Source organism: Argopecten irradians, chromosome 2 (assembly GCF_041381155.1).
Source record: "Argopecten irradians isolate NY chromosome 2, Ai_NY, whole genome shotgun sequence".
Taxonomy (NCBI): Eukaryota; Metazoa; Mollusca; class Bivalvia; order Pectinida; family Pectinidae; genus Argopecten; species Argopecten irradians.
The window spans coordinates 12,277,970-12,303,647 of record NC_091135.1 but is presented as its reverse complement, the minus strand read 5'-3'; the positions used below and the strand labels follow the sequence as shown (position 1 = coordinate 12,303,647).

Here is a 25,678-nt window from a genome sequence, read left to right as displayed (position 1 = left end):
ATCACATGTCATACAATGTATGAAGGTACATTACAAGTCATACATTGTATGAAGGTACATTTCATGTCATACATTGTATCGAAAATATACATTACAAGTCATACATTGTATCAATATACATTACATCAAGTCATACAATTCATGAAGGTACATTACATCATGTCATACAATGTATGAAGGTACATTACATCAAGTCATACATTGTGTGAATGTATATCTCATGTCATACAATGTATCAATGTACATTACATCATGTCATACAATGTATGAAGGTACATTAAATCAAGTCATACATTGTGTACAATGTATGAAGGTACATTACAAGTCATACATTGTATGAAGGTACATTTCATGTCATACATTGTATCGAAAATATACATTACAAGTCATACATTGTATCAATATACATTTCATCAAGTCATACATTGTGTGAATGTACATCACATGCCATACATTGTATCAATATACATTACATAAAGTCATACAATGTACCTTTGATTGGACTGTTATCCTGTCATCAAGGAAATGTCCTTTGACCTGTGAACCATATCCTGATATTTTTACCTTTGTTATTCATATCTACGACTTGACCTCTATCTACCTGTAATGCCTACCTTAGTTTTCACCCAGTCCTCCACCATTTTTGTAATGGCTTTCATCACTTTAGCATCAGTTGTCTTCTCAATGAGGCCGACAAGGATTTGTCCGATGAAGCTCTTCCTCATCTCTAGGCTCATCACCCCAACTCTGTTCTTTACCAGGTCTAGACTCAGGATCATCAACTCACTAGCAACTGTCAACAGGACGGTTAATGTTATACATTGGTAGCTCACTGTCAACAGGCTGGTTATTGTTTTAAATCGGTAGCTTTGTCAACAATTAATGTTATAATTTGGATACTTTCGATTTACTAATATAAGTGTATGTATCTTATTACGCCTAACAAAACAAAATGCTGGATGCAGACCTGGACTAGATTCTGGCGAGGTGGGGACTAAATGTTCTCGAGCCATCTTGTGTAACACCTTCATGAATGTTGTGATGAGTCTGTCTATGTAACAGTGATTGTGCATGCATGCAGCCTTCAGGATCATCAGGGTACTGAACAACTGTGATGGGGAGCCAGTCGATGCTCTGGTAAAAAAAAAAATCCATGCTCAGTTTAAAGAGTAACGTTAAAGTGGACTAAGTGTCAAAACAATTATTTCAGGAAAATATCATTCAATAGAACATATTCACACAAAAATTCAACGTCTACTTAGGAAATATATTTTTTTGTTAATTAAATAAAGAAATACGGGCTAGCATTGAACTTCTCTGATAGTCGACAAATGCTTTACTTACTTTTCGTAATTGGTTAATCCCTCGTACACTACTTTGCTGACACAGGCGTACAAACATTCCAATTCCTCATACTTGGATGCCACATTCGACGTAACGGGTTCGGTTGGGAAGAAGCTCATTAGCCTTGACAGTAGACTGTGTACTCCTCTTATCACCTTGGTATTGGGACAAGTCATACAGGCAGCTATTCCACGCTGAAGCGGCTTAAAACTTGTCAGTATCGTCTCTTTTTTCTGTAATAGAACTTAACGTTTCTATTGCTGCCAGGGTTTATTTTCTGATGAGAAATTTTGAAGCTGGAGAGTGGGACAACATCACCATTTGGATATTGATATACAATTGGATCAACAGTGATCAGATAATGTGTCAGTCTCTTTGTCAGAGCGCAACACAACATACCAGTCGGTCGCTAAGCTTAAAGCTACAACTAACAAGAAGTTTAATCAAAGTACTCAAAGTACTGCAAATACAACGCAGCAGAAACAGAAAAATAGAATGAAATCAAATGAATTTCCAAAATCAAAATATATAAACCATATTATAAAGACTTTGATATCAATTATTTCAAGAACATTCAACTGATCACAAAAAAGACATGTTTTGTTTCACATTTTTTCTTAATTAAATTTCCTACAAGAAATAAAAGACTTAAAAATGAAAAAGAAAACAAAAGTCTTCATTAAAAATGAGTTTTTATCCTATACTCTTGTTGCACATACACTTATTTTGGTAAAACCATGCACACATGAGGACAGCCTTACAAGATATATTGCCTTTACCTCAGATCTGTTTTTAACATGATTTTAAGGTACACATTAAGAAATCTGATTAGTTTACTTTATAACTCTCAGGTCTATAAGCCTTAGATAGTAAGTCCAATTTGAGTTATGTAAGTTGGACAGAGGAGTCACCAGCAGGCAACAGTCAGGGAGTACTGGTATAAGGTACAGTTGACCTGGATGGTGCTGTGTATTATATAACACTCTGTGTATTCTATACACACTCTCTGTATTCTATACACACTCTGTGTATTCTACCAATCAGAAGGCAGTCTTCCCATGACTACTGATGGGTCCAACGGAATATTATTCAATGAATAGTGAATTTATGAATGGAAGTTTATGAATGAAATGGTTCAAGAGGTCACCACTAGATGTCACTGTAGGGCAAGTCCTACAAATCAATAGTAAACCGGATAGCAATAATACAAACGCTACACGCGTTGTATTAATTATACAAAACTGCTGTCAGGATCTCTACACAAGTCTCCAGTCATCTAAGAAAACCACCCAGAATGTTTTGATATTATCTTAATATTGCCCAAATATCAGTCATAAGACCATTGTTAACGGACTTTCTAAAATCTGACTACAAAAGATTTATCTAACCATATCAAGTAACAAAACCTATGTGATAGCCAAGAAGTCTTAATGCAATCTGCAGAGAATTAACGGATTAAAAGAAATTCACTGAAAGAACAAATCATAGCAAATTTCTATTTCATTAAAATAATGATGAATAGTAAATCTAAATCAAAGTAGAGGGCATAAGATGTCATTTGTTCTTTAGTTACTAGCACCTACCAGTATTGTCAGAAGAAAACTCAGTAACTCCAGAGCCGTACAGATATTGTTGAAGTTAGGCAGAGGGTTCTCAACCGTCGTCAGTAACTTATCGAACCAGACAAGTTTCAGTTCTGTAGTGGGCCAGATATCCGGACGAAGTGCCATCTTCAGTAATCCCACACATCGCCGAGATAAGATTTCTCCTGGAGACCCTGGGGTTTCATTTACCTACAAATACAAAATAGTTACTCTGACTAATGTTGGACAAAATACTTCACCTTACCTATCTATAATTAAACATTGTAAAACATCAGCTTTTAATGACAAAATTACTATCAAATAGTAGTTATTTAATTCCAACTTTGGTATTAAGAAATTCTTGGTAATTAGAATTCAAGAATATTAAATAATTAGTACACAACTAAAGACAGATGAATTACGACACCCGGCAAAGAAATTGAGATAAGATTTGTCAAAGTGATTATGAAGCCTTTTTTCAGTTTCCTTTACAAGGATACCAACAGACAGTATATATGACAGGCTATCCTCAGTAAGAAGTTTACAACACAAAGGCTATTCACAGTAGGACAGGCTATTCGCAGTAAAAAGTTCACAACAGCATCACAGTAATTCTTCTCAATCGGCTTCGTTAGGTCTGACTGGCTCCTGGTGCTCTGAAAAATAAATCAATGTTACCGGTAAAGACTTGGTTAGGTCTGACTGACTCCTCTGTAAAACTAGACTGGCCGCTGGAGTGGACGACTAATTCCAGTATCACCCCCCCCCTCACCTTAACTTCCTTGCGGGGGTATAATAAATCAATGTTAAAAAATTATTAGTTAGATCTGACAGGCTCCTTTGAATCAAAAATCAGTGTTAACGATTAATTAGGTCTCACTTACCGCACCAGATGAATGACGAGACCTTTTGGCTTCCTGCGGCGAGTCCACAGAAGTTGAGCGCTTTACTGGTAGATTCTGTGTGAGCGCTTGACTCAGTTCAGGACCAGCTGGTTCTACGAACGACGGATCCTGGTCGTCTTTGATACGCTGCATCTCCCACTTTATTACAACCTCGGCCAAGTCCACTGCCAGCTTACGGTGCTCAATAGACGCCTATGTCAAAGGGTAAAAGGTTAAGGTCAGAAGTCACTAATAGATACACACAAGAGTTTAAAGGTCAGAGGTCATATGTGAACAGATTAATTACAGGTTATAGTTCAATCTCAAGTAAAAGTCCAAAATGAAAACAAATTTGTATTACATCATATCAGAATGCATATATTTGAAACGGCCGAGAATCTTTACTTTCTTTACTTAAGGTTGTAAACTCTATAATCAGCATCAAACTAATGACGTCACCATCCTATCATTGATCACTTATCATATGTTAGAATATCAATAGTACTTGCATCGGAAGTGACGTCAAGTTTTTGTAGACAGTTGACTGGAGGTGAAGCCAAATTTGTGTAGAGAGTTGACCATTTATCATACAGGTTAATTAATTATCATTGGTACTCACACTGGAGGTGAAGCCAAGTTTGTGTAGAGAGTTGACCATGTGTGGGATAAGATGATGTCGCACTGGGTAATACACTTTGAAATGACGCACCACCAATTGTCTGTAAGGAAACATAATAGTATGGACATATGTCATATATAAAGACATACCGCATTCGACCCAATAAGCGCCCATGTCCCTATAAGCACCCCTCCCCTTTTTAAGGCCTCAATTTCAATTGCCTGGTCATAAATAATGACCAAACCTACACAAAACTGTATAGGTCTGCAATAATTTCGTCTTATTCAGCAGCTTTTCCTTTTTTTTTAAATTTTTTCCAACGCCCTGGGCGCTTATTGAGTTGAATACGGCAATAAAATTATCAGAATTTATATACAGAGTATTCTGCTTATTTGCTGAGGGTATTATCCACAAGAAAATATGTGAATAAGCATTTTGAATATTCGTTTGACCCCTTCTAACTTAGATACATGTGAATAGGCAAATCGACATTATTTAATTTGCTTGATGCATACTTAGATGATTTACACTTGAAATGAAAAACAAGTCATAATTTTGGAAGTTTTTTTAAATCGTTTATATGATCGTATTGTTTAATTAAAAAAAAAGCTCCGATGTAAAGTTCTTGTTGAATTGACATGTGAATCTGTTTGAGTCTAGGCTACAGATGATCCTGACCTAATAACTTATAATAATTGTATCTGCAAATATTCTCATATCAATTTTGATCCTAAATAATGAGCAAATTTACGTAAGTGGTAAGTGTACATACAGTATATGGACTAGTTGTGCAACGGTGTGTCCTTCCTCTACGATTATCTTCTTAGTCCAATGGGTTAACATTCCCTGTAAAATATAACAATATTTTGCTGCAGTTAATATCTTTGAAATTGTTAACAATTTACATGATCTTTCTACATTCAAAGATCATAGAATGTTATCCATGTTGAATATCTAATTGAAGCATATCTACATACCCTAGTTGGAGAATTACAAATACAGAAAAATTCTACAAATCGTAGGTGGAAATAAAAAATTTCCTATTTGATGATGCGATTAATTATTCTCATGTGTAATTCTATATCTAGCCTGGAATCTACAATAATTTGTTACCAAACTATAAAAAATGGTCCATTATTCCATCTTGACCCTATACATATGATTGATTGTTACACACATTGCCGTCTTCCATGCGTCCCGGCATGGCTGGGGTAAGGATCTCAAGCGCCTGTCTCACAACCGTACGAGCCTCCACAGCGTGAGCCTTGAGTAAACTGTGAAACACCTGAAGGACGATTCGTTTGTGGATGGCAAACTTGGCAATGATGTGAGACAGTAACAGGTGTCCATGGTACTTTGTGGCGGGGTCGACACAGTTCTTGGACAGCAGGCAGGGCCAGGCAAATGTCATTAGACGTCGGAGTTTGTTCCCTTGTTTCCTAGATTGATTGTCAAAGATAAAGATCTAAAATTTGACACACAGCAGTCTCTGTATCAGATACAGTGATCTAAATATTTTGGAATATTTCATTTGTTTGAAATATAATCAAATTTTTGGAGTGTTGATTGGTCAATTAATTTTCAAGAGCCAATCAACACCAAGAAAACAAATGTACTCCAAACAAACTTACATGGTGGCTAGAGACACAAATTTTTCGATCGGAAATTTCAAAGAGCTGTATTGAGCAAATGGATGGTATATAGATATACACTAACATACCGGTAAGTTTCTTTTCTACATAACTTTTATTCCTATGAAGCTGAAGTGTTGACATGAACTGGTTTTTGAGCTACCCATTAGAGCCCTGGCGTGTTTATTGGAGGACACCACATTGTCCGACCAGTTGAAATCTGGCTGTTTTCCGATGTATCTGGATTCCTAGTGACATTTTTATGGCATGATATATATTTTATCATATACCAAATTAAAGATAATTATCTGGCTGTCGATTGAGAGTATTCCCTTTGTCACATCTTATACGGTTTGTTAATAATCATACTTTTTCTGAAATTGGGTAGTGTTATATGGCCGGCCGAGTTATAGACCTTGACACAGTTTTACATATATATATAGAGAGAAAATTGTCTATAGAGCCAAACGCCTGTGGATTAACATACTTGTTAGCTGCGTCGTGTATGTGAGACGATGCCTGTTCCACTAAGAGAGAGGACAACTGGAGGAGGAGAATCCTGACAGCATCAGACGTCCCAAACGGGTTGTCTGGGTCAATGATTTTGTTAATGAACACACTGATGATATTCTCCATGTTGTCCTGGTCAGGTGCGGGCGGTCCTCCAATCAGTTTCTCCCCGTCGCCACCCTCAAACACCTGATGGAAGCACGGGATGAGGATGTGCTGCAGGATCTGTGGCAGAAAAATAACAGCTAAGAAGGATGGTAAAGATTTTGCATAATTGTCAATAAAGTATTTGGTCTATGGCCTTAAATTTTGACCAGTGACAAGTTTAATCAGAGGAAGAATTGGTTGAGAAATCCTAATAGTAAGCAGATCAATAAGATATATGTGCAGGATGGTATTTATTGCAGTTTATTTTAAGAATCGTTTAGCTTTTACCCTTGAACAATTTCAGTTGAATTGAGGTGGAGAATTTTATGGTGTAAATATCAAGTATATGTTGTTGAGTTGATACGATAAACGTTGTACAGGTTACAATATCATTACACTTTCTTACAGTTAACTTTAAAATCAACTGGTCTATACCTTAGCCTTGATTTCCTGTGTCCACTTGGTGTCATGGAAAATATCCACAAACTTGAAAAAAGCACTTCTCTTCCACTCAATGGAGTATGTCTGAAATAGCACAACATTGTTAATTCTTAAATAGCTTTAGGAAAATACAGGTTCAATTAGTTTATATAACACAGCTGTAGGTATAGCTATATAAGTGTGATAATAGACTGACATCATGGGCCAAAGTTACATACTGCCCCGATACAGGTCTAATTAGTTTATATAATACAGTTGTAGGTATATCTATATAAGAATGACAATAGACTGACATCATGGACCAAAGTTACATACTGCCCCGATACAGGTCTAATTAGTTTATATTATACAGTTGTAGGTATATCTATATAAGAATGACAATAGACTGACATCATGGACCAAAGTTACATACTGCCCCGATACAGGTCTAATTAGTTTATATTATACAGTTGTAGGTATATCTATATAAGTTTGATAATAGACTGACATCATGGACCAAAGTTACATACTGCCCCGATACAGGTCTAATTAGTTTATATTATACAGTTGTAGGTATATCTATATAAGAATGACAATAGACTGACATCAAAGGACCAAAGTTACATACTGCCCCGATACAGGTCTAATTAGTTTATATATACAGTTGTAGGTACCAGCTATATAAGAATGATAATAGACAGACATCATAGACCAAAGTTACATACTGCCCCGATACAGATACATTTAAAACATTATATGATCAATGATATGTATTATACAAAATGATGTATTTACAGATCAAGGTAAACAACACTCAAAGCAAACTTTACAAGGAAGGATATTTTGAAAGATGATTGATGTACAATTCCTTTGACCAAGAGACCAAGGAAGTCACTTCCTTATTCTGAAGTCAAATGAAAATGTTGTCCAGCAGGGAGTCATATGACTTACTTGGAGTAAGTACTTGGTGTGATCGGGTGGTGTAGTGGTTAAGCCGCTCACCTTTCACCTAGCCGGCTGGGGTTTGATCCCCGGTACGGACGTGAAAAGGTCAGGGGTCACCTACCCGGTCACTTGGGTTTCCTCCGGGCACTCCGGTTTCCTCCCACACTAAGACTCCTTGTGCACTTACATTCGGCCATCGAGAGTGATTTATATAAGTTGTATAACTTGTTTCTCAATTGATGTAAAATAAATAAAGTTTATATTTTTATTTATACTTGAAAGTAGTTGAGGAGGTGAGAGTCACATGACTTACTTGAAGTAGTTTAGAGTCACATGACTTACTTGAAGTAGTTGAGAGTCATATGACTTACTTGAAGTAGTTGAGGTGAGACACATGACTTACTTGAAGTGGATGAGGAGGTGACACACATGACTTACTTGAAGTAGATGAGGAGGTGAGACACATGACTTACTTGAAGTAGTTGAGGAGGTGAGAGTCACATGATTTACTTGAAGTAGTTGAGAGTCACATGACTTACTTGAAGTAGATGAGGAGGTGAGACACATGACTTACTTGAAATAGATGAGGAGGTGAGAGTCACATGACTTACTTGAAGTAGATGAGGAGGTGAGACACATGACTTACTTGAAATAGATGAGGAGGTGAGAGTCACATGACTTACTTGAAGTAGATGAGGAGGTGAGACACATGACTTACTTGAAGTAGATGAGGAGGTGAGACACATGACTTACTTGAAATAGATGAGGAGGTGAGAGTCACATGACTTACTTGAAGTAGATGAGGAGGTGAGAGTCACATGACTTACTTGAAGTAGTTGAGGAGGTGAGACACATGACTTACTTGAAATAGATGAGGAGGTGAGACACATGACTTACTTGAAGTAGATGAGGAGGTGAGACACATGACTTACTTGAAATAGATGAGGAGTTGAGACACATGACTTACTTGAAGTAGTTGAGGAGGTGAGAGTCACATGACTAACTTGAAGTAGTTGAGGAGGTGAGAGTCACATGACTTACTTGAAATAGATGAGGAGGTGAGACACATGACTTACTTGAAGTAGTTGAGAGTCACATGACTTACTTGAAGTAGTTGAGAGTCACATGACTTACTTGAAGTAGTTGAGAGTCACATGACTTACTTGAAGTAGTTGAGAGTCACATGACTTACTTGAAGTAGTTGAGGAGGTGAGAGTCACATGACTTACTTGAAGTAGTTAAGGAGACACTTGACTAAGAGCGCTGGTTCCTTCCAGTGGACCATCTCCACTGCTTCTAGTTTGTTATGTCTGTCCTGGAAAGCTTCAGACTTCCATAGCTGTAGTAGGCTGGTCACCTGATAACAAAAATCACATGTCTCTAGTCTACTGTAAATATTTGATACAAACTTCTCTACTATCATATACACATTTGATGATATTTAATGTAAGACAAGAACTTACAATAGCTGGGTGTTGTGACAGCCAGGGTTCTTCATGTCGGACTAGAAGGCTGATTAGTTTGATGACTTGGTACTGAAGCTCCACATTGGGCCCCGGGGTGGGGGACGGGGCAGGAGAGGACACGGACACATCAGTACTCGTGGGAGTCGTCCCCTGTAAAATCCAACAAAACATTTTATCTCTACACTAACAGGGATTACTTCATCTACTTCATCAAATCTACAAACATTCTGGAGATTCCTATAGCATAATTTGACTATAATCATTGTTAAAACACAGTTTGGTACCAATGAAACGATTTGAAAAAAAAAATGTTCTAAATTCTTTATTTTGGAAAGTTTCTTTCAAGGGGAAACAAAGCTGAAGTTTGTTTTAATTTGTCCATTTCTTGGGTATTTTTTTCATTTCTTTTTCAGATTTGCTAAAAAACACTAAATTGCACTTTACAAATCCCTATCAATTTCTAGATCCAATGCATCACTTGATCACAAATAGGCCACATAGCTTTACCCTCTCACACATATTGTACAGTTCTAGTTTATCTCCATAACTTGTGATTCAAAAGTGATACATTCCACAAATAAACTTCAATAATCAACCTAATAATTAGCTGTACCCTCTCACACATATAGTACAGTTTCCTACTTATCTCCATAACTAGTGATTCAAAAGTAATACATTCCACAAACAAACATCAATAATCAATCTAATAATTAGCTGTACCCTCTCACACATGTAGTACAATTTCCAACTTATCTCCTTAACTTATGATGCAAAAGTGATACATTCCACAAACAAACATCAATAATCAACCTAATAATTAGCTGTACCCTCTCACACATATAGTACAGTTTCCTACTTATCTCCTTAACTTATGATGCAAAAGTGATACATTCCACAAAGAAATGTTCATAATTACCTGGGCAATAGAGAAGACATTCATCAGTCGGGTGGCGTTACTTTTGAGAACTTCTCTGAATTGTTTCCCGTTCTTGTGGGAGATTACAAACTGAAAAAAAAAAAGATTTTTGGGGTTAATAAGGCACATAATATAATCTTAACATTTATAAGCGATTAATTATTTATATTGACGGGAAGATTTGTATGTTGCATCTAGAAAGTATTCAGCTAAAAAAGACAAGTATTCCTTTCTTCACTTGGAACCATTCTGTAGGGCATTATGTCAAAAAAAAAAAAAACTTGAAATAAGATTATCATAATAGTTGTGCTTGAAAAATTAGTTGATCTGCAATTAAGCTATCTGAGTGGGGAAAATGAAGTAATAAGACTAGGCAAACAAACAGAAGACCTACATGGAACAGTCGCGTCCACTGCTGATCACTCAAGCGCGTCTCATTGAGGAACAAGTCAACCGTGACCTCAGGGTATCGCATTAAGAAGTTGATTAGTGGGTCACGGAATGGACTTCCAGCCTACAAAGAAACATAGAATTAAACCTGACAATTAATTAGGGGCATCCTTATAATAGATCCAATTAAGGTGATAGTAATTAGTAATTACCGGAATTTAACGATTCTTGTTTAGTTTATCAGCCCATTGATAGCCAGGGTCATTTAGGGTCAAACTTAAATTCAACGAGACAGCAATGATATATCTCTTTAAAACGCAATATATAGTACGGTTTTTAAATACATCAGCCATCTGGTTTGCTATTTGAAAAATCTTCGGGTCACAGAAATAAGCTTAAAAATTTTCCCATCTTTCCTACACAGATTATCTGGCAATAACTTTTTAGTGAAGAAAGACAGAAGAGCTAACATGAGGGAACCCTTAGCTGAAAGGGTTCCTTACTTCCAGGAAGAGAGTTTTCTCCCCTAATAGAGTTATTTGTATTAGGGGTTCGATGAGTTTGCTGCTGGCAGCTGGAATCATGTGGAAAATGTCAATGATGGAGGCGCAGGTCTTCAACTCCTGAGTACAAATCAAAACATTACAATTAGTATTCCATACCTCTTGTCAACGTTTAAGTCAAAGAATATGATCACTTGAATAACAAGTCAAAGAACCTTTAAGTTTGATAATATGATCACTTGAATAACAAGTCAAAGAACCTTTAAGTTTGATAATATGATCACTTGAATAACAAGTCAAAGAACTTTTAAGTTTGATAATATGATCACTTGAATAACAAGTCAAAGAACTTTTAAGTTTGATAATATGATCACTTGAATAACAAGTCAAAGAACTTTTAAGTTTGATAATATGATCACTTGAATAACAAGTCAAAGAACCTTTAAGTTTGATAATATGATCACTGGAATAAAAAGTTAAAGAACCTTAAAGTTTGATAATATGATCACTTGAATAACAAGTCAAAGAACTTTTAAGTTTGATAATATGATCACTTAAACAATATTTATCACCAGTTTTTCCCCTAATCATGAGATCTTCTGAAATTGGTTTTTAACTTTAAATCATTTTCGAGCAATCACAACATCTACCTGTGGTATGACTTGTCCATTAGATTTACTCTGGTTCGGTGATGGCTTCTGGCTGGTGGCAGCAACATCTAGCCATTTCTTTAAGTGTTTCTGATGATAAACAATTACCAGAAGTTATTACTTATTATGAGGAAAGAATTTTAAAAATACATGTACTAAGTATACCACAAACACAATGCAGTATAACCTCTTTAACTCTAACTCACATTCCTTGAATACCGCCCCCCCCCCCCCCCTCGTTGAACTGATCATGTGGTCATGTTCATGCCCCTATATTCAACCAAAGGAAATAAATTTATCAGATAAAATACCGATATTCAACCAGTCAAAATGAATTTATTAGATAGCAAATCGATATTCAACCAATCAAAATAAATTTATTAGATAGCAAATCGATATTCAACCAATCAAATTAAAGTTTTTAGATAGCAAATTGATATTCAACCAATTAGATAGCAAATTGATATTCAACCAATCAAAATAAATGCATTAGATAATGTAGCAATATTCAACCAATCAAAATAAATTAGAGATAACTTACGAGGAGCTGTTCACAGAATTTCTCGTTAAAGATGTTTGGGAAGAGCTGCGTAATGTATGATAAACGCTGAATCACGTTACTGTTCAGGCTACTGTGGTCACTCAGTGTAGACAATAACGGCCTCATCTTTTTGTAAACAATCTCAATCTCAATCTGACAGCCAGATATAAACTGTAAACATGAAAACCAGTAATCATCACGAATTAGCATTAAACCATCAAGGATTAGCATTAAATCATCAAGGATTAGCATTAAATCATCACGGATTAGGATTAAAGCATCAAGGATTAGCATTAAATCATCAAAGATTAGCATTAAATCATCACGGATTAGCATTAAATCATCAAGGATTAGCATTAAATCATCACGGATTAGGATTAAATCATCAAGGATTAGCATTAAATCATCAAGGATTAGCATTAAAGTATCAAGGATTAGCATGAAAGCATCAAGACATGCAATCAATAACGGAAATACCGCCATATATCATTATAACTGAATACTGAGGTCACAAAAAGGAAAGCTAGAATCATAGATGTATGATTCCTTAGTTCTCCAGAGCTCAACTCAATATGTGCTTTTCTAAGAAGAAAAGTCTTCTCAGAAGATCTTCCAGCCTATAGACAGAAGAGCTTCTAGAAGTAGTAGTAGAGCTACAATTGAGTTAAGTTATATTCAGGAAGTAGAAGAGGGCAAATTGAGTATAATATCCTTTATTCCTTTTTGACTAGCTATTATTGATGTTATTAATGATATGTATTGTCACGTTCGTATATTTTTCAGTGAAGGTGTAATCATTCTTGTAATCTTACCTTCTTCATGCAGTCGAAGGCCACTCTCTGTAGCTCTGAGCTGTTACTGTTGAGAGCTTTGTCTAGTACTGAGAACAATTTCTCTCTCTGGTTCTGTATGTAGTGGCAGGCAGCCAGAGCACCTGTTGAGGTAATATAACATTAATTTACTGTATGTAGTGGCAGGCAGCCAGAGCACCTGTTGAGGTAATATAGCATTAATTTACTGTATGTAGTGGCAGGCAGCCAGAGCACCTGTTGAGGTAACATAACATTAATTTACTGTATGTAGTGGCAGGCAGCCAGAGCACCTGTTGAGGTAACATAACATTAATCTACTTATGTAGTAGCAGGCAGCCAGAGCACCTGTTGAGGTCTAAAATTTAAATCAGATGCCATTTTATCATGGCAAGATGCTGGGTTAATCACTTACGCAGAGCACTTTTGCGGAGGAGGCACCAGGTCTGTGACGGACTTGTAACAGGGCAGTTTCTGTAGGGCCGCATCCTCAGCCTCAAACAATTAGAGATAACTTACGAGGAGCTGTTCACAGAATTTCTCGTTAAAGATGTTTGGGAAGAGCTGCGTAATGTATGATAAACGCTGAATCACGTTACTGTTCAGGCTACTGTGGTCACTCAGTGTAGACAATAACGGCCTCATCTTTTTGTAAACAATCTCAATCTCAATCTGACAGCCAGATATAAACTGTAAACATGAAAACCAGTAATCATCACGAATTAGCATTAAACCATCAAGGATTAGCATTAAATCATCAAGGATTAGCATTAAATCATCACGGATTAGGATTAAAGCATCCAGGATTAGCATTAATCATCAAAGATTAGCATTAAATCATCGCGGGTTAGCATTAAATCATCAAGGATTAGCATTAAACCATCAAGGATTAGCATTAAAGTATCAAGGATTAGCATTAAAGCTGTAAGATAAGCAATCAATAACTGAAATACCGCCATATATCATTATAACTGAATACTGAGGTCACAAAAAGGAAAGCCAGAATCATAAATGGGCTTGTATTGTTTATTCTTCTATCCTTCAATCCAGGGCAAAGACGAGAGATGTATGATTCCTTAGTTCTCCAGAGCTCAACTCAATATGTGCTTTTCTAAGAAGAAAAGTCTTCTCAGAAGATCTTCCAGCCTATAGACAGAAGAGCTTCCAGAAGTAGTAGAGCTACAATCGAGTAAAGCTATATTCTGAAGTAGAAGAGGGCAAATCGAGTTAGGCTCTGGCTAAGCTAGTAATCGACAACATAAGAATGATACTGAGAGTCTTATCCTCATGATCACCCCTATGATACTGAGCATGTTATCCAATGTCTCATCCCTACCATTGAGCAGAATAAATAATATCCTTTATTTCTTTTTGACTAGCTATTATTGATGTTATTCTTACCTTCTTCATGCAGTCGAAGGCCACTCTCTGTAGCTCTGAGCTGTTACTGTTGAGAGCTTTGTCTAGTACAGAGAACAATTTCTCTCTCTGGTTCTGTATGTAGTGGCAGGCAGCCAGAGCACCTGTTGAGGTAATATAGCATTAATTTACTGTATGTAGTGGCAGGCAGCCAGAGCACCTGTTGAGGTAACATAACATTAATCTACTTATGTAGTAGCAGGCAGCCAGAGCACCTGTTGAGGTCTAAAATTTAAATCAGATGCCATTTTATCATGGCAAGATGCTGGGTTAATCACTTACGCAGAGCACTTTTGCGGAGAGGCACCAGGTCTGTGACAGACTTGTAACAGGGCAGTTTCTGTAGGGCCGCATCCTCAGCCTCACACAGACTTAACAGCTCATTAAAGAAAACATTGTGTTCAATAACGGTCAGATCGATGGTAAAGAGACGCGGCTCCAGAGTCGTACAGAAAGTATTTCCATCCTGAGGACATACAACACAGTAAACAACAGATCATTTCTATGTAAATTAGGGGTGTAATAAATTACATCGGACTATCGATATATTGCGATTGTATGCCTCTCAACTCGAACAATCATAAAAAGAAAATCACTTTTCTCATGCTATTCAATCAAAAAGCAAAACACAAACAATATTCCAAATCAGAATCTTCAAGTGTATTTGATTTGCTACTGACGCTAGCAGGTAAAGGGAAGCAGCTCTCAACCAACATTGGACTAGATATATGACATGGCAGCCAATTTATCAACAGGAATTTAGTAGAATTTAGAATGCAATTCTATCGCAGTACTATCACAATTGTAGTCTACAATAGTTGAACTATCGCAATAGTGTTTTCCCTGATAGCAATAGTATTGCAATAGTTAAAATTGTAGGCGATAGTCACCCTTAATATAAATCTGTAAGTTCTAATATACATACAGATCTATCAATGTATCTACACTATTGATAATCTCCTTAATTGAATCATCACGTTGGTGTTGTAGGACACAAGGTTGGTTCCATTACCCACTTAACAGCTAGGACAACTACAAACCATGAGCCCTATCTGTGCGTTGGCCGGCTGGTGGCGTAATAGGTGTTTCTTAGGCGGTATCATGTCCTGTAGAACTTGTTTCTGTGGCTCCATAATCTCTGTCACTGACTTATTGGTGGTCTTGGCAAGTACCTCTAGAGAATGCATCGCCTAAAAATGAATATGTACAGTCAAACCTTATACACTTTCAGGTTCTATTTAAATTCAAATACTGAAGACCACAAAGTCCAGTCCAGGAAAATGAAACTGATAAATGAAGCAGTTCGAAAAAGTTTTTCACATTAATATGCCTAATTCTTTGAACAATTATGATAAAAGAATGAATTTTAAAGAAGACAATTGTTTCCGAAGATTACCTGTTCCCTGACAGTGGTATTAGGTGATGTGATCTGCCGGACCAGTTCGTGGGTGACCTCATTGAATGATTTTTTCTGTACAGCCAGAAGTTCCTCGTTTACATCCTCGGCCTTGATCTCCTGTGCACATTTTGTCAGCATGTTCTCCAAGTTATATTTAGCCAGGTCTACAGCTCCACTTGACACCTACAGAGATCAATTTATATTTAAACAAAATGAACACCGTTATCAGCTCCAAACTAATAGAAGAGATCCTAAAGGGATTTTGGCGCCCACCAAAGAGTGATCTACGTCTGCCAATAGAAAGCATGATCTTTTTTTCTGCTTTTCAAACTTCAACTACAAACTACATATGAAATTTGAGAAAGAATCCTTCAATAGGTTCTGAGAAATAACGGTTACAACAATTGTTAACTGTAACAGACAGGCGGATGGAAGGAAGGAAGGACATACGAATGGCAATTTGACAATCTAAACTTCTAATTCATATGTATGCATTGAAACTACATATCATGAACAAAACATAATCTTGTCTATTATAATAACAACATCAACACTCAAACCAATTGGTTTTGACAAAGATTAAATCTAAAGAAATTTCAACAAGAACTTACCTCCTTGGTGAGATCCATCATAACAAACAGCAGAGCTTTGAGGAAGGTAAACTGATGCTCCAGCACCCATTTCAGGGACATACGTTCATACATAAACTTGATAGCTAGGCACCTACAATAGATATCATACACTCGTACATAACCTTGATAGCTAGGCACCTACAATAGATATCATACACTCGTACATAAACTTGATAGCTAGGCACCTACAATAGATATATCATACACTTGATGTACATAAATACTTGACATAACTAGATAGCAGCCTACAATAGATATCATACACTCGTACATAAACTTGATAGCTAGGCACCTACAATAGATATCATACACTTGTACATAACCTTGATAGCTAGGCACCTACAATAGATATCATACACTTGTACATAACCTTGATAGCTAGGCACCTACAATAGATATCATACACTCGTACATAAACTTGATAGCTAGGCACCTACAATAGATATCATACACTCGTACATAAATTTGATAGCTAGGCTACAATACCATATTTGATCAGGACCATAAGCTCGCACCTGTAGTATTGATAGGAACAAGATATACCTAGGTATCTTTACTGAAATCATTTAGGCCTATCATTTTAGGAACCTAGGTAACTTTACAGAAATCATTTAGATCTGATAGGAACAAGATATACCTAGGTACCTTTACTGAAATCATAGCTTAGCCTATACCTTTACTTTACTGAAATCATTTAGCCTATCTGATAGGAACAAGATATACTAGGTATCTTTACTAAAGGAACAAGATATACATTTAAAATCATTTAGCCTATCTGATAGGAACAAGATATAGCTAAGTACCTTTACTGAAATCTTTTAGCCTATCTGATAGGAACAAGATATACCTAGGTATCTTTACTAAAATCATTTAGCCTATCTGATAGGAACAAGATATACCTAGCAAGATATAGCTAAGTACCTTTACTGAAATCTTTTAGCCTATCTGATAGGAACAAGATATACCTAGGTATCTTTACAGAAATCATTTAGTCTATCTGATAGGAACAAGATATACCTAGGTACCTTTACTGAAATCATTCAGCCTATCTGATAGTCACAAGATATGGCAAGGTATCTTTACTGAAATCATTTAGCCTATCTGATAGGAACAAGATATTATCTACCAGAGTTAGCTACAGAAATCATATCATGGAGTAATAATAATAAGCAACTTACATATATCCTAATGTCAATATTGATTTTAAATTAAAACTTTCAATGTTTAAATAAGAATTATAAATTGTTTGACCTGCAATAATAACAGGGTATGATATTAATATTGATAACTTACCCTCCACATTTTGCATACCAGGCCCGATCATAACACAGCGAGCACATTCTTTCCACCAGATAGTCAAACATTGGTAGCTGACACGCCTGTTATTGGTAACCACAAAAACTTATCATTAATTTGAGTTACTGTAGTGTACATGTCATGTAAGGGTAAAGTGAATGCATCACATTTCATGTTTACACGAAAACAAATTTCAATGTCAACTATTTAAATTATTTCTCATAATTTTATATTCACATTTTCACTGCAACCCTACTATGTAACCTTATCGAAGGCAGGTGGTATTCACCAGTGCATGAACTGCCATTTGCTTTTTTTATGTCATTGCTATTTTGACATCAGGTGTGCCAGCGATCACAGAAAAAGGCTTTCATATGGCTGTTTAGTCCTTCATGATAATAAATTATTTATTCATCATAGATGCAAAATCTCTTAGCATTTCATCATAAAGTTGTTATAAAATGTATATATAAGCATTCAGCTGCATTAAGTTGGCAATTATGGAAGTTTGAATGCCAACTGGACAGCAACAAATTCAAGATGAAGCGCACTATGTGCTTCACTGAATTTGGCGCTGTTCAGTTGGAATTCATACTCCCATAATAGCCTACCGAATGCAGTTCAATGCTTAAATGGTGAAAGTGAAAACACTTAATTGACAAAAAATGCATACCATACTTTCAACCAACTATTTTAAATATTTTACCTTCTCTTTGCTGCCCAGAATGGTGGTAGCTGTGTCTAGAATGAGGATGAGAGCGAGGTTTCCAGGCTTACACAGTTCCTTTTCCTCGTGACCCATGATGACTGCCAGAGCATCAATCAGAATCTGTGTGTCCATCCCGTGAAGTTTACTCTGTTTCTCGCCGACAGGGAATGGGCCTGTACACAAATCATACAACACAATGAAAACCACCATTTGGAGTTTAGACATTACATTATATTGGAATAGAAGATTTAATTTTAGATCAGGATTTGGAGTCATGACATTACTAACGCATATTATGAAGATTGCCTGCAAAGCTTTGGCATCTAAATAGACCATAGATTTCATAGGAAGACGGTTTAATGCTTAAATAACAGTCATTAATTTAAATTTGTAGCAAATTCTGGCCATCTCCTATTTCACATTTAAATTTGTAGGTCAAGGAGTTGACGCTTCACTTCAATGTAAGATTACCTATCTACCAACGCTCTTATTTAAAGTTTTAGGGTAAATATTCCTTACCACACTGCTGGGATATAGAAATCATGGTGTAGTGTCGCACCATACATGCCATAAAGGTCAGTACTGTTTGTCGTAACTCTTTGATGGCCGCGGCAACTGGAAAAAGAAACATTGCAGTCAGACTAGATGAAAATATTGAAGCAAACTGAATAATAATAACAAATCATAGACCTGTCAAAACTACTTTACATCTTAATTAGATGTTAACATATTTCTAATTTCTGCATACACATTTCTCCTTTTAAATCGTCAAGGTTCCCAGGAACATGTTCCTTACCATTACATTCTTTAATGAGTTTTATAGAGTCACAAAAGTGATTAGCTTACCGTTAATACTACACTTACCATCACCTTCTGAACAAAATTTAGATAAATCTAATGCTAATTTTCATAACGTGGATCGTTTTCTGTTTCCTATATCGTCATCCTAATTATCGCGCATCGGTTGATTATCACTGCGCCAGACGGAAAAAAAAAACCCATGAATCTTCACTGTTAACATAGTTTACGCAGGGAATCCTGCATTTAGTTAGGCCATTAATATACATTTTCCTAAATTAGTATCGTTTTGAAGAAACTTTTAATTTTTGTTTTGCAAAGGTAGTGGGCCTTTACGGGAACATGTACCAAGTTAATTTCGTGAAGACTGGACTATTGTCTCCTTACCAAACATGCCAGTGAGTGCTTGTTCGTGGACTCTGCGGGAGTGTGAATCTGGATTTTTGTACAGAGGTCCAGTCTGTAGGGCTACGTCCTTCTCAGTGAAACTATAAAATAACACAACAGTAGATCCACTAACATACAATATGTTTTCAAATAAATACAATAAATACATACTACTAAAAAAACTTTCCTGCAGAAACTTTGGGAAAACTGCCATGGTAAAACTTTAAAATAATGAAAATTTTATCTATGTCTAAAATTCAAAGGTAACCATGACAGAATCAATTTCTTATTCCCAAATTCCCTATAATTCAGTCTATTTTTTTTTTAATTTGATGTTTGGTCTACAGTAATGATGATAAATAATTTAAATGAAATTAAAAATATGCCAGGAGAAGGGCGAAGGAAAATCGGAGTTTCCTAAAAAAAAACCACTCATCTGTGACATTTATCTGATAAGTACCCAATATAGGCCTCAAACTTCTTGTAACGTATAGGGGAATGGCAAGTAATAGAATGTTGGACAATTGACGGATCGCCAGCTGTCAATCAAACTGCATGTGACTTTAAATTTTGTATTGTGTATGCTACGATGTTTGCTCCGACATCAAATAGGTACACGTGTGTTTGCAGGCAAGAGGCGTGGCTATGTAATACCTAGCGATTGGTCAATTAAACCACTACAGCAAAACAAAGGAGGAAGTATTTTACCTCGGATGAGTGAAGAGGTTGGTGAGTGTCTGTTTGTCATCCTCTAGGTTCATTACGGAAACTAAGAAACATTTGATGAGCTCCCAAGCCTGGCGCCTCGCGAAGTTGTCTGAAGTGCTGCACTTGAGTGTGGTGAGAGCTGCATCAATCGCCTATCACAAGAAAAATGTTCGTGAAATTGCCTATCATCAAAAAATATTCATGAAATGCCTATTATAAATGAAATGTTTAAATCTTTATTGTATGTAACATTAGCATGATTTAGTATTTATTGTAGGTAACAAATGTAAACAAAGGAATTATTTAGCATGATTTAGTATTTATTTTAGGTAACAAATGTAAACAAAGGAATCATCATTTTTACATTAATAAATTTCTGGTACATATTTTTAATAGTTAGTAGTCATTATACAGATCTTGAAATTTCATATCTACTAATAACAATGGTGATATTTGTAAGCACTACTACCTTTTCCACGGGGAGAGTGATGGGTGTTTTTACATCCTGGAAGTAGACAGTGATACACGGCCCAACAGTCTCTCTGTCATTGTACTGAAGCTGGAACAAATGGATGCATTTCAAAATCAAATTTCTTGCTGGATAATTTTAAGTTTTTATCATACCATAGTAATGCAGCTGAAACAATTGGAAGCATTTCAAAATCAAATTTCATGTCAAAATCAAATTTCATGCTGGATAATTTTAAGTTTTTATCATACCATTGTACTGCAGCTGAAACAATTGGAAGCATTTCAAAATCAAATTTCATGCTAGGTAACTGAAGGTTAAAGGTAACTATTAGGAATCTTACAACATAATGCTATTAGAAATCTTACAACATAATGCTATTAGAAATCTTATAATATAATGCTATTAGAAATCTTATAATATAATGCTATTAGAAATCTTATAATATAATGCTATTAGAAATCTTATAATATAAAGCTATTAGAAATCTTATAATATAATGCTATTAGAAATCTTACAACATAATGCTATTAGAAATCTTATAATATAAAGCTATTAGAAATCTTATAATATAATGCTATTAGAAATCTTACAACATAATGCTATTAGAAATCTTACAACATAATGCTATTAGAAATCTTACAACATAATGCTATTAGAAATCTTATAATATAATGCTATTAGAAATCTTACAACATAATGCTTTTAGAAATCTTACAACATAATGCTTTTAGAAATCTCACAACATAATGCTGTTAGAAATCTTACAACATAATGCTTAGAAATCTTACAACATAATGCTATGAGAAATCTTACAACATAATGCTATTAGGAATCTTACAACATAATACTATTAGGAATCTTACAACATAATACTATTAGAAACACATCTTACACACACAATAATATTAGAATCTTACAACATTACTAGGAATCTTACAACATAATTAGAATCTATTAGAAATCTTACAACATAATACTATTAGGAATCTTACAACATAATACTATTAGGAAATCTTACAACATAATACTATTAGGAATCTTACAACATAATGCTATTAGAAATCTTATAACATAATACTATTAGGAATCTTACCTAAGTATTAATCTTACAACTATACTATTAGGAATCTTATAACATAATACTATTAGAAATCTATAATATAATACTATTAGAAATCTTACAACATAATGTTATGAGAAATATTACAACAAATGCTGTTAGAAATCTTACAACCTAATGTTATTATAAAGAACAGGTTTGTTTATATATAGAACAGGTTTGTCTATATATAGAACAGGTTTGTTTATATATAGAACAGGTTTGTCTATATATAGAACAGGTTTGTCTATATTGACTGTCAATATGTAGATGTAGACGCTGTAAACCTACCCTCTGTGGCTCCCGTAACATCTTCCGATTACCTCCACCAAACTTTCCCAACACCCGGAACGCCACATGAGCAATATTGTCGACTGGACTACGAAGCGTTCTCCACAGTGCCTGCAAAACACACATAGTCTCCTGATACACAACATAAGTCAGTCTACATATATTCTTAAATGTCCGAAACAAGACACCTGTTAAGAAGTAACTTTAAAGCATCCTTGAATCCAAGGTTTCTTTTAGAATATCATGTTATAAGAATGAATTCTATTACTGATTTAAGCTATGGAGTTTAATTAATAGTCTGGCTTTAACTGAATAGGTATTTAGGTCTTTATACTTACCTGCATCAGTTCTGCCCTAACAGGTTGTATGTGATCGTATAAAAAGTCCGGCTGCAGGTTATCAACGCACAGTTCCAGTGTCCGCAAACCCTGGAAAAAAGATTATGTCAATAACATTAAAGACACAAGATAATGTTCTCAAACAATGGGGACAAGAATATATCCGGAAAAATGTATCTGTACTATAAGGGTTATGTAAGGTGTTATCAATAGATTGAGTTTACCTTCACCTAGAGATCTAAGAGGAGTAGGTAGATAAGGTGAGACATCAGGGGAAAGATAAAGATTGGAGGGATGGGTGGGAGGGATGAAATTTAACACAGTATAAGACTTAATGATTTATAAAGAGTCAACCGAGTTAAATGGATACAACTAGAAACTATACCTGACTGACAAGGGTCTGGGAGCCATTCAGCGCTGACACCAAGGGGTCCATCAACATCGGTAGGTATGGTAATAGGGAGCTAAGTCGGACGGGGACGGTTAGGCAGAGCTCAACAAACAGGTCCTTCATGTGCTGACGATGTAACCCACTCTGTAGGCTGTTCAGGCCTAGATCAACATTCAACATTATCTTAATTCATTATCATTGTATTATAGACTGATAAGATCATTGTATTATTGACTGATAAGATCATTGTATTATTGACTGATAAGATCATTGTATTATTGACTGATAAGATCATTGTATTATTGACTGATAAGATCATTGTATTATTGACTGATAAGATCATTGTATCATTGACTGATAAGATCATTGTATTATTGACTGATAAGATCATTGTATCATTGATTGATAAGATCGTTGTATTATTGACTGATAAGATCATTGTATTATTGACTGATAAGATCATTGTATTATTGACTGATAAGATCATTGTCTTATGGACTGATAAGATCATTGTATCATTGACTGATAAGATCATTGTATTATTGACTGATAAGATCATTGTATTATTGACTGATAAGATCATTGTATTATTGACTGATAAGATCATTGTATTATTGACTGATAAGATCATTGTATTATTGACTGATAAGATCATTGTATTATTGACTGATAAGATCATTGTATTATTGACTGATAAGATCATTGTATTATTGACTGATAAGATCATTGTATTATTGACTGATAAGATCATTGTATTATTGACTGATAAGATCATTGTATCATTGACTGATAAGATCATTGTATTATTGACTGATAAGATCATTGTATTATTGACTGATAAGATCATTGTATTATTGACTGATAAGATCATTGTATATAATTGACTGATAAGATCATTGTATTATTGACTGATAAGATCATTGTATTATTGACTGATAAGATCATTGTATTATTGACTGATAAGATCATTGTATTATTGACTGATAAGATCATTGTATTATTGACTGATAAGATCATTGTATTATTGACTGATAAGATCATTGTATTATGGACCGATAAGATCATTGTATTATTGACTGATAAGATCATTGTCTTATGGACTGATAAGATCATTGTATTATTGACTGATAAGATCATTGTCTTATGGACTGATAAGATCATTGTATTATGGACCGATAAGATCATTGTGTTATTGACTGATAAGATCATTGTATTATTGACTGATAAGATCATTGTATTATTGACTGATAAGATCATTGTCTTATGGACTGATAAGATCATTGTATTATGGACCGATAAGATCATTGTGTTATTGACTGATAAGATCATTGTATTATTGACTGATAAGATCATTGTCTTATGGACTGATAAGATCATTGTGTTATTGACTGATAAGATCATTGTCTTATGGACTGATAAGATCATTGTATTATTGACTGATAAGATCATTGTGTTATTGACTGATAAGATCATTGTATTATTGACTGATAAGATCATTGTATCATTGACTGATAAGATCATTGTATCATTGACTGATAAGATCATTGTATTATTGACTGATAAGATCATTGTATTATTGACTGATAAGATCATTGTATTATTGACTGATAAGATCATTGTATCATTGACTGATAAGATCATTGTATAATTGACTGATAAGATCATTGTCTTATGGACTGATAAGATCATTGTGTTATTGACTGATAAGATCATTGTATTATTGACTGATAAGATCATTGTATCATTGACTGATAAGATCATTGTATCATTGACTGATAAGATCATTGTATTATTGACTGATAAGATCATTGTCTTATGGACTGATAAGATCATTGTCTTATGGACTGATAAGATCATTGTATTATTGACTGATAAGATCATTGTATTATTGACTGATAAGATCATTGTATCATTGACTGATAAGATCATTGTATCATTGACTGATAAGATCATTGTTTTATTGACTGATAAGATCATTGTGTTATTGACTGATAAGATCATTGTCTTATGGACTGATAAGATCATTGTATTATTGACTGATAAGATCATTGTATTATTGACTGATAAGATCATTGTCTTATGGACTGATAAGATCATTGTGTTATTGACTGATAAGATCATTGTATCATTGACTGATAAGATCATTGTATTATTGACTGATAAGATCATTGTCTTATGGACTGACAAGATCATTGTATTATTGACCGATAAGATCATTACCGTATATTATTGACTGATAAGATCATTGTATTATTGACTGATAAGATCATTGTATTATTGACTGATAAGATCATTGTATTATTGACTGATAAGATCATTGTATTATTGACTGATAAGATCATTGTATTATTGACTGATAAGATCATTGTATTATTGACTGA

At 35.0% G+C, this 25,678-nt stretch overlaps 1 protein-coding gene across 1 annotated transcript in view; it reads right to left on the bottom strand.

Moving 5' to 3' along the window:
* Positions 1–25,678, bottom strand: part of LOC138316442 (transformation/transcription domain-associated protein-like) — a 63,281-nt gene that overhangs the window by 21,687 nt on the left and 15,916 nt on the right. The window contains 35 exon segments of the mRNA XM_069258137.1: positions 615–793; positions 968–1,134; positions 1,345–1,577; positions 2,928–3,139; positions 3,496–3,583; positions 3,812–4,024; positions 4,431–4,530; positions 5,203–5,276; positions 5,608–5,869; positions 6,549–6,796; positions 7,154–7,277; positions 9,313–9,440; positions 9,547–9,699; positions 10,466–10,555; positions 10,860–10,979; positions 11,359–11,478; positions 12,009–12,098; positions 12,550–12,720; positions 13,362–13,483; positions 13,774–13,869; positions 13,871–14,048; positions 14,760–14,881; positions 15,060–15,243; positions 15,818–15,967; positions 16,174–16,359; positions 16,788–16,899; positions 18,102–18,187; positions 18,811–18,986; positions 19,333–19,428; positions 19,999–20,099; positions 20,707–20,858; positions 21,176–21,265; positions 22,569–22,679; positions 22,907–22,996; positions 23,292–23,458. Of these exon segments, the coding sequence (XP_069114238.1) occupies positions 615–793; positions 968–1,134; positions 1,345–1,577; positions 2,928–3,139; positions 3,496–3,583; positions 3,812–4,024; positions 4,431–4,530; positions 5,203–5,276; positions 5,608–5,869; positions 6,549–6,796; positions 7,154–7,277; positions 9,313–9,440; positions 9,547–9,699; positions 10,466–10,555; positions 10,860–10,979; positions 11,359–11,478; positions 12,009–12,098; positions 12,550–12,720; positions 13,362–13,483; positions 13,774–13,869; positions 13,871–14,048; positions 14,760–14,881; positions 15,060–15,243; positions 15,818–15,967; positions 16,174–16,359; positions 16,788–16,899; positions 18,102–18,187; positions 18,811–18,986; positions 19,333–19,428; positions 19,999–20,099; positions 20,707–20,858; positions 21,176–21,265; positions 22,569–22,679; positions 22,907–22,996; positions 23,292–23,458 (4,991 nt within the window).